This window comes from Rhinopithecus bieti, unplaced genomic scaffold (genome assembly GCF_001698545.2).
Source record: "Rhinopithecus bieti isolate Rb0 unplaced genomic scaffold, ASM169854v2 scaffold_56641, whole genome shotgun sequence".
Lineage (NCBI taxonomy): Eukaryota > Metazoa > Chordata > Mammalia > Primates > Cercopithecidae > Rhinopithecus > Rhinopithecus bieti.
In genome coordinates, this window is record NW_016822034.1 from 1 (window position 1) to 10,122 (window position 10,122).

At 66.8% G+C, this 10,122-nt stretch overlaps 1 protein-coding gene across 1 annotated transcript in view; it reads right to left on the reverse strand.

Annotated features, from left to right (window-relative positions):
• Positions 1-6: 6 nt before the first annotated feature.
• CAPN15 (calpain 15) overlaps positions 7-10,122 on the reverse strand; it is a 20,684-nt gene continuing 10,568 nt past the window's right edge. The window contains exons 4-8 of the mRNA XM_017860721.1: positions 2,363-2,546; positions 1,920-2,143; positions 854-979; positions 618-770; positions 7-226 (exon numbers count right to left, since the gene is read on the reverse strand). Coding sequence (XP_017716210.1) covers positions 7-226; positions 618-770; positions 854-979; positions 1,920-2,143; positions 2,363-2,546 — 907 coding nt within the window. The remainder of the gene's footprint in view (positions 227-617; positions 771-853; positions 980-1,919; positions 2,144-2,362; positions 2,547-10,122) is intronic.

The following is a 10,122-nucleotide window of genomic DNA, read 5'->3' on the forward strand; positions in this document are numbered from 1 at the left end:
CTGGGGTCACGTGTGGCCATGGCCGCCAGCCCAGCCCAGCCCAGTGCGGCCCCACAGCACACACCTGCTGCCCTCCTGGAAGAGTGCGAACTCCAGCGAGGCCCGCTCCAGCACCGTGAGCGCTGTCACCCCCACGGGTGCACTGGCCGAGCTGGGAAAGCAGCCCTGCACCCGCGCCTCCTGCCAATCCGAGTGCACCTTACAGATGTCCACAGAGTCGAAGTACCTGGGGGCAGCGGGAGGACCAGGCCCTGAGCCCAACGCAGCCCACACCTCCATGGCTCAGCTCCTGGCGCAACCACAGGCCAGTGACCCCAGCAGGTGCCAGCTGCTCTGTCACCGTCCTCTTGCAGCCCGGCCCCTGGGGGCCCATCCCTGAGGACTACACTAGAAGCCCTCCAGGGGTGGCTCTTCAGGGCTCTGGGCTCTGCTGATCTGGGTGGACCTGGATTCTGAGGTCAGCACCATCGAGCTTTAGCCCCAGGTCCCATTTGGGTTGGGCCACAGACAAGCCGTCCCCACCCCAGGTCAGCAGGAGGGACAGGCTTGTTCTGCAGAGAAGGACCTGGCCCTGGGAGGGCGGCAGCAGCGCGCACACTGCCCCACGGCTCTGATACCTGACAAAGTCGCCATACTCCATCCAGAAGACGCCCTCACTGCTGCCGTGTGGCATGAGCTCGCCACGCAGGTGACCCGGCCAGTGCGGCCACTCGTCAGACCAGCTGCCATTCCAGGAGAAACGGCCCCACGGGTTTCGGAGCCGCAGAAGCCTGCAGACCACAGGGGTGAGGATCAGAACAGCACTGCCCGTGGCTCATCGGCACCTGCCCACCCTCAGCCAGCCCGGCCCTACCTGGTGCCCTGGACATCTCGAACATCCAGGATGGAGTAGGCATGGCGGGGGCGCAGGCCCAGGCTCTCGTAAGCCGAATCGTCCACCTTCATGTTGCCCCCGCCACAGGAGGCACCCATGAGGAACCTGTGTGGCAGAGAGGCCCTCACTGACCAGGGGCCTCACTGACTGGGGCCCTCACAGACTGGGGCCCTCACCGACCGGGACCCTCACTGACCGGGGACCCTCACCAACCGGGGGCCTCACCGACCGAGACCCTCACCGACCAGGGAACTCACCGACCGGGACCCTCACCGACCGGGGGCCTCACCGACCGGGGGCCTCACCAACTGGGGACCCTCACTGACCGGGGCCCTCACTGACCAGGGGCATGGCTGACTGTGGCCCTCACTGACTGGGGACATGGCTGAGAGGGGCCCTCACTGACTGGGGGGCCTTGCTGACTGGTGCCCTCACTGACCGGGGCCACCTGGGCAGGCAGGTACAGCAGAGGAGGGCCCACGCCTGCCTGTAGGGAGCATGTGAAGTGTGTTCAGGAGGCTCTGGACCAGCCCCCTCCACCGTGCCTGAAGCACACAGGGCCTGAATTAGGGGTGGCACGCCTGGGTCCCCTGGAGGCCTTGTGGGGCTGGCTCTGGGCTCTGTGGCTCCCAGGCGGGCGGACAGCGGCACTGCCCAGGGTCAGCTGAGGAGGGCTCTGGGAGCTTCGAGGTGCTCGCACCGGGCCACTCTCAGCAGGCCTCCAGGGCTCAAGGCACAGACCCGCTGACCAGGCTGTGGCCAAACTTAACACGCCCCTCATGCCTGCCCTGAGGGGGTGACAGCATCGGGCTCGCCCCACAGCCTGGGCCAGGATGTGGCCTTCCTGGCATGAGAACGCCAGCTCCAGACCCACCCAGGGAGGGGGAGGTGATGGGGGCTGTGGCCTGGCCACATGGGGTCAGCCCATGCTGGGGCACCTCGTGGACGCAGAACCGGGTCAAGGTGCCACCAGCCCCACGTCTCCCACCGCTCCGCCTCGCCTCTCCTCCCAACGCGGCTGACCACGCAGTGCCCCCCCTCTTACCCAGCCTCCTTAGAACTCAGCATTTTGGCCCAGATGAGGTCAGTGTCAACAGGCTCCTCGCGGGGGTTAGTGGAGCTGACCTGCAGCGCCAGGCTCTCGCAGGGGGCGCCGGTGAGCGTGGCCAGGCCTTCGATGGCACGGCCCGCCTGGAGCGCGAAGTAGGAGCCATGCAGCTTGGCCAGTGCCTTCTCGATGAGGGCCACCCACAGCTGCTTCCGCTGCGCCTGCAGAGGGCCGGGGTCAGAGGCCACCCCACCCAGTCCCATTACCCCACAGCTGCTTCCACTGCACATGCAGAGGGCCGGATCAGAGGCCACCCCTGCCTGCCCCCCCACACTACCCGCCCTGTGAGAAGAGGAGGCAGCTGGCCTTGTTTGTGGGGCAGGGGGGCCGGGGTCAGAGGCTGCCCCTGCCGCCTGCACACACCCCGCACGCTGCCCCACCTGTGAGAAGAGGAGGCAGCCGGCCTCATCGCAGGGCAGCATGTCATCCACCAGCACCGTGGTCCACGTGCCATCCTTACACAGCCGCACCTGGTAGGCGCCCTCTGCACACAGGCTGCGCGTGACCATCACCCGCTCCACCAGGTCCGGTCGCTCTGCCAGCACCGCCAGGGCGCTTAGGAACCTGTGCAGAGCCTCAGGGTGACCTCGGGCAGCTTCAGGGGAACCACCACTGGACGCCCGCCCACCGCCCCACCCCGGCCTTGGAGAGGACCTCACCAGCAGTTCCCCAGCAACCCCTGCAGAATGTCTGAGGGTCGCAGTGTGTGGAACACAGACCACGTAGCCCTGTGGTCCCTGAAGACGGAGCAGTTGATCTCCTGGGGCCGCAGCCACTGCCTCACGCGCTGCTGCACGCTGTCGCCCGCGGGGAAGCCCACAGACTCAGGCCCGGGAGGGAAGCTGTCATCCACAAAGCTCACGTTGTTCTGCAGAGACCACGGCCACGTGCTCAGGCTGGGCAAGGCGGCCTTGCTCCACCTGGCAGGGACAAGATGCCACCCAGGAGAGCACCCAAAAGCACTGCCTGAGCCCCAAAGGGACGGGTGGAGTATGGACAGCCATAGACTTGGCGCTCGGCCGCCCTGCCCTCTGTGGAGAGGCCCCTGGCTGGGGACAGGTGAGGAGCAGGGGATGTGTGGGCCCAGGGGGACAGCTCAGCCCCCAGTGGGAGGCTGCAGGGACAGGGGTGGCAGCATGGCTCTGGCCCTGGCCCTGCTGGGGAGGATGCAGGCCGTTCCCCAGTTGACTGTGGGTGACGCCATGCTGGACTCGAGGGTGGAGCACNCGGTCCTCACCAGCCCCCTCCCCTAGGCAGGTCCTGGTGATCCTGTCCCAGCTGGAGGGCAATGCTGGCTTCTCCATCACCCACCGCCTGGCACATCGCAAGGCAGCCCAGGCCTTTCTCAGTGACTGGACAGCCTCCAAGGGGACCCACAGCCCCCCACTCACGCCAGAAGTCGCCGGTCTGCATGGGCCCCGGCCGTTGTGACCACCATGCCCGGGGCAGGGGCTGTGGCAGACGGACCCCCACCCCCCACACGCACTTTATGAGGGAGACCCCGACAGAGGACGCTTGAACCAGAATCTCAGGACCCTGCCCAGGGAGCTGCCAGCCCAGTGCGCAGCTTCCCATGGGCCTCCCGCCCCCTCCCTCCCCTCCCTGAGCACCCACAGCCCGCCTGGCCAGGCCTCCCGGCCACCACGCAGAATACCTCGAACCAGACGGGCTGTGAACCAGCCCCACTCACCTGCCAGCCCCAACACCCGACGGGGGGCCGAGGCCAGGCTGCCCCTCCCTGTGGGCTCACAGTCTCCTGTGGGGGAGGCAGCCAAGAGCTCTGTCCACAAAGCCAAATCTGGGTGGGATCAGGGACGACCCCTCATGGGGCATAAGATCAGTTTTCCCCCAGAGCCCGGGTCCCTGTTCCCCACGGGGCAAGCGGGGTCCCTGGAGCCCTGGTGTGGAGTGGGAAGTCCCAGGGCGGTCCCTGTCTCAGAAGGAGGGGCCCTTGGCCAGCCACCCCGCAGCGACACTATGCAATTGCGCCCGCCAGGATCGAAGCCATGACCGGGTGCAGGCGGGCGCCAGACCCGCTGTGGGTGGGCACCAGTTCTCAGCACCGCTCACTGCTGCGGCGCAGGCCAGGACCAGCAGGCTCCTCAGCCAACCCTGTCCCTCGGCCCGGCCCTGCCACAGAGAGGGACCCCAGTCCATCATGGACGTCGGCAGGGCTCAGCCGGTCCCACCTCCCCACAGAAGCCCAGGAGCGTGTGGACGTCTGAGTCCAGCTTCCTGCGTCCCCACCTGGCCCTCCTGGCCCCTCACCCCCAGGCAGCGGGCCAGCCCCGCCCCCACTCCCCCTCGTACCCTGGCAGGGGCTTCCGGGGCTGTTACACCTGGAGAAACATTCCCACTCCCCTTTGGCCTCCCTGTACTCTGAGCTGTGAATATTTTTAACCCTGTAAATATGGCCAGCTCTTGTGACACAGAGACTATTTTATCAACTGTCAGCACCGTTCCTTTACGATAGGATTCTCCACAGTGGCTTCCGACTCAGGCTCCAATGGACCAAATAAAAGCGTTTTGTTTTGTAATCACGCCCCCTCCGGCTGTTGCTCCGTCCAGGGCCCAGTGGTAGGGCAGAGAGGTTGCTGGTCTGAGGGATAGGCCCTGCCCAGGCATCCCGGGCGGGTGAACAGATGGGGGCCCGTGGAGATGGCCGTGGTGGGGTGACTCACAGGCTTTTAATGGGCAGCCGCCCCTACCAGGTAGACGCAGCCAGGAAGGACGGAGTGACTGGGTGGGAGCAGGGGCCGCAGCCCCAGGGCCAGGAAGGACTGGGCAGACAGGAGAGCAGCACGTGCAGCTTCTCCCAGCGAAGCATCCTCACTGGGGCCCTTTCTGAACCCATCAGTCACCCAGCAGGAAAAGATGGAGTGAGGGGCATGTGGGGAGAAAAGTTTCCTGTCCCCTCCCAGCCTCATCCCAGGATGGCCTCTGCCCCCACGCGAGTGCTGCTGATCAAAGAGCCCGGTCGGAGGCTCTGCTGTCTCCCTGGACGGAATTGGGGGCTGGGGTGCGGCCGGCGCAGGGTAAGAGGCTGTCACGGGCAGCGTATCGAATGTGAAAGCAATTAAAGCCACCAGCAGTGTTGGCTCCGGGCGGGCCTCGGGCGGCGGGGAGCTGCCAGAACACATCTCACCTCGGTGCCAGCGGACGCCTGCCCTGCTGTTCCGCGCCTGCGTGGCCACACCACACTCCTCCTGTGGGTGGGGGCCGGGCTCGCACCCACTCTTGTCTGACATAGAGCTGGCTCTGTCCAGCCCTAGGGTATCTGGGACCCCCATTCCTCCCAAGAGCTCCTCTGTCCCTGGCCCCACTCCCACCGCCACCCACCTCTCTGATTTCTGCCGCCCCAGCCCTGCGGTGACCCAGGACAGAGGCCCACGAGAAGGACCCTCGTGGGCAGGAGTCTCCATAGCAGGCAAGGGGTCCGTGCCCACCCTTTTAGCTGCCCAGAGTCCCCACTGGCCCAGCCAGCAGCCTCCTCTCAGCTTGAAACCCCCCGGGGGCAGCTCCAACAGGGAGGTGGTGAGGGAAAGGGGAGGCATCTACAGAGGACTTGGGCTCCCACAGCCCAGACCCTGCCAGGTGTTGGGCCGGGGCCACAGTGGGGACCTGGAGGAGGCGGCTGGCAGCAGGTAAGGGGAACAGGTACGAGCGTCCTGCAGGCAGCAGGGAGGACTGGCTGGGCAGAACACACAGCCCTGGCGCGGGGCAGACCCTGGGGGCAGCTGTCAGGGCTGCCTCCTCCCTGACACAGCCCGGCCCCTGCTCAACCCTCCCCTCCCTTCTCTGTGCAGGCCTCTCCCCTCCCCCGCATTTCCTCCTGGGTTTCACCCCCACCAACAGCACCATCTCCCTGGTGTGTCTGGTCTATGCCAGCCCTGTGCCCCCACGGTGCCCTCTCCTGGCCCCTCTTGTTGGCGCTGCTGGCCACAGTGGCCTTCCTGGGGCGGGCAGTGGCGAGTTCTCACTTATGAGCCATCCCTGTCAGAAGCACTTAGTGTACAAATTAGCCGTGGCCTCCTCGCCTCCTTCCACAGTTCTGGGCTCCAGGCTGACTGGGCTGCGGCTCCAGGCCCTCTCCTGCCTGCCCGGGGCGCACGGCTGCCCAGTGTGGACCCCTGGCTGCCCGCCCATGTCCTAGCAGGAGTGCCCGCTCCCCACTGGCCGGCCAGGGCTCCCCCAGGACCCCAACCCAGACCTGGGTGGGGGTGGCTACGGCAGGCTAGGGGTGCTCAGTGAGGTTTGTGGGGGTGGGAGGCCAAGGCCCAGGACCTGGATCTACCCCAAGAGTGGCCAGCCCTGGTGCTGAGGGCTACAGGGGGGCTGGACATGGGACCCCACCGCCCCCACCTGCCAGTTGGAGGCCCCGCCACCCCGCCCACCAGCCCGCCTGCCACTCAGGCGGGAAAAATCATCCATGACAGGCCCAGGAAGGCCAGCCCCGGGGGCCGAAGAGAGACGCACACAGCTCCTCTTCCCAACATATGGCTGCTGTCGGCCCCGGGCGCTGCTGGTCAGTGCCAGGCTCAGGAACCGGTGGGGGCTCGAGCAGCCTGAGCCTCCCGTCCCACCCGCCTGGCCGGCTGCCCCCTCTGTCAGTCTGCATCTCAGCCTCCTGGAACGGGCTCACTCCCACTACAGCAGCTTGGTCCTCCAAGGAGCATCCCATACCCTCATCTGTCCCAGAGGCTCAGGACACACAGAGAGAGGGTCAGCCCCACACCCGGCCCAGGGTGGCCAGTGACCTGGCATGTCCGTGAAAGAGTGCAGTGCATGGGGAAGGGCCCAGCTGGGGTCTTCCAGAGCCGGGCGGCGGGTGGGAAGGGGACTCTCTGGAGTGGACTCTGGGACGGTCGGGGCTGCTAGGGAGGACTCTGCCTGGTACAGCTGCATGCAGAGCGTTGGAGCCAGAAGACTCCTGGAGCCAGGGACCCATTCAGGCACCTCCTAACAGGATCCCTCAGGTGGATGGACCCCAGAGTTCTGCAGACTCTTTGTGTGCCCCCCCACCCTTGGGCCATTGTCCTGGGCACTCTGGCCCACTGGGGTGCCCAGCCCCCTCCGTTCTCCCCCCACACCACCACTGTGTACCCGCCCTTCAAGGCTGGCAGCCTCAGGCTGGTGCTCAGGGCCCTCACGTGTGGCCATGACCCCTTCGGCCAAGGCCGGGCTGCCCCTCTCAAGCAGGGGTCCTTGAGTGGGCTGGAAGGAGGAAGCCCTCGGGAGGCCTGTGCTCTGTAGACCTGGGGTTCTTGAAGTGCTCAGGTGGCCACAGGCCCTGGGGTCCCTTATTGAACAGACAGACATCAGCTGTGACCAGGCACCTTGCAAGGTACTGATCCCACATGGGGGCTCCAACTTGCTGCCACTGGATACGCCAGTCTCAGGACCTGCGTGGGGCCTCCAGCCTGGCTCCAGCCCTGCCATTGCCCTCACTGCGCGGTTGCAGGCGCCCCGGCCCCTGCACCTGTCCCGACGCTGGCTGTGTGTCGATGCTGAGGGGATGAGACAGGCCTGCCCCCAGGCACTGGCCATGCCAAGCACTGCCTCCACTGCCTTCCCTGAGCCCAGCTCTCCATCCTGCCCGTGAGCCCCGGGCACACAGTCCCAGTGTTAATGGAGGTGACAGGCAGGCAGCCGTGGGCAGACCGGGCAGAAGAGGTTAATGGCCAAAATGAGCTTCTGGCTGGAGGCAGAAGGAGGGGCCATGGGGTCCCCATCCCGCCCTGCACTGGGACGGGCTAAGGAGACATCAGGGCACCCACTAGGACTGGAGCAGAAGTGCCCGGAGACGGAGCACCTCACCGCCCATTCTGCAGAAGGGGGCCGTGGCCCAGGAAATTGATGGGGTGGGGGCACAGGTGCCAAAACAGAGTCCCAGTCACTGCCTCAGGAAGCAGAGGCCACCTCTCCATACCCAAAGTCAGCCCAGTGTGCAAGGGCTGGGCCCCAGCAAGTGGGTCATAGCCGCAGTGAAGAAGCTGACGTGCCCAGGCGGCCCTGTGTGTGGGGGGTGCTGGCACTGACGACCCGGCCTCGCCTGGCTGTTCGTAATGGGAACAGTCATCTGGGCACACAAGGTACTGGCCTCACACGCCCCTCGCCCCCCACCCCGCGTACGGCTGAATCTCAGGACCCCCACCAGCAAGTGCAGGGCCCCTCATCCTCGCTGCCAGAGCCCTTCCGGGAGGCCAGAAACACGTCCAAGTTGTGCCCCTGGGCTCCTCTGGGGGCTGCCCCTCTTCTCTTCTCATGCAAACTTCTGCAAAGGCCCATCGGTGGTGAGAGGCGGGGAGCTCCTTCATGGCCTTGTTCCGCCTCTGGGGCTCCTTGGTCCCCTGAGCTTCAACTGGGTTTTGTTTCCTGCACGCTGAGATCTAGGTGCCAAGACCAGGGCTCCCTGGTCCTTATTTTCCTTTCCCTGGACGATGACCAGAGCCTCCGGCCAGTTGGTCTCCTGTGCTGTCAGCTGTGGCCTCTTCCAGACCTTCAGAGGGGTCAATCTCGGGCTGGCCAGTGAGGGACTACCGGTGTCAGGGTGACCTTGGACCCTAGTCTCCCGGGGCAGTGCTCGGCTGAACACGTCCAGAGTAGGGTCTATGTATGGAAGCAGCCGGCCTCCTGGCCCCCGCTCTCCACGGGGCTGCTGGCGTGACGGCAGTCCAAGCTGTCTCCCGGCCCGGAGCTGCCTGCACGGTCAGCTGGTCAGCTGGGCCAGGCCAGGCGGGCAGAGAGAAGGCTGGCATGCTCTGCCATCCACAGCACCCCTCCCAGTCCCCTGCCCCACCCCAGGGACTTCCCTCAGACGGGCGTGGGCGGCTGTGTCAGGAAGGTGGTATGGAGGCAGGAGGGAGACAGAGCCCCACGCCCACCCCAGAACCAGGGACTGCTTTTCATGGACCCTGGGTGTGCTCCACCAGGGAGCTCTGCCAGCAGCCCGGCCAGGACCACAGGGAGATGCTGCTGGGCTCTCTTCTCAGCCCCATTTGAGGGGTGACACCCAGAAGTCCCGTGGGGTCCTCCCTTCTTCCCCAAGGCACCCCTGACCCCGACCTGAGCTGGGGACAGCCCCGGAGCCCGCAGCTGAGCCTGCAGGAAGCCCCAGGTCCTGGGGAGCCATGCGGGTCGGGCTCCCTGTGCTGCCTCAGAGCCAGCGGGGAGTAGCACACTCCTCTCTGGCTGGATACCCGGAGAGGGCCGCCCATCACATGTGTCAGGGTTAGGACGTCTCCCCGGAGTGAAGGCAGGGGCTCTGCCCCAGCCATGCCTGTGTCCGCGTCTGGGAGGCAGCAGGCCCGTCCGGTGACTCTCTCCTAGGACCCAGCTGAGCCGTGGGGCTCCAAGCCTTTATGCTGGAACTTGGTGCAGCCGGGGAGGTGGGGCTGGGAGCAGCCCTGGCCAGGAGGACACTGGGGAAAGGGCTTCATGGTGTGGCTGGGGGTCCAGGCCCGTCCCCGGCCCTGCTTCTCACCTCCAGCGCCCCAGGTCCTCTCAGGAGGGGACTCCCGTGGGGAGGGGCCTTTCAAACAGCAGGGAAGTGCGTGGCCTGGTGGGGCAGCCCTGAGGCACCTCCCAGGGGAGCCGGGAGTGAGGGTTGGAGGGGTCCGCATCCAGGAAGGGGGAGGGTGCCTGGAGACCAGCCCCAGGTGGAGGCCATCAGCCGGCAGGGCGGGGTGCGAGGGGCCGGTCTGGGCAGCCTCCTGTTTGGAGGAAAAGAGCACGGAGGGCAGGGCTCGCCCAGGGAGGGCAAGGAAAGGAGCCTGGCTCCGCTGGCTCAGTCCGCGGTCCCGCTGTCCTGGGGCTCAGCCCCCCGAGCCCTGGCTTGGGTGGGCCTGTGGCTCTCAGGGCCAGAGCCCTGACGGATGAGCGCTGACGGCCCCTCTCCCGCGCCCCGTGCCGCTGACACCCATCACGCCGCGGCGGGGACCCGGGAGACCTGGCGGCCTCTGCGCACCCCCGCGGCAGCCTGCGGGCGACGGGGGAGGGAGGTGCCGGGCGCCCCTGACTCCACCGCACACCTGCGCCGCTCTCCGGGCACTGCCTCCCGGGCTCCCGGCCGCGCCACCGCGCACCCCGAGAGCTGAGCCGGTCCCGGCGCACAAGGCCGGTGAGTGCGCACGAGGGGGCG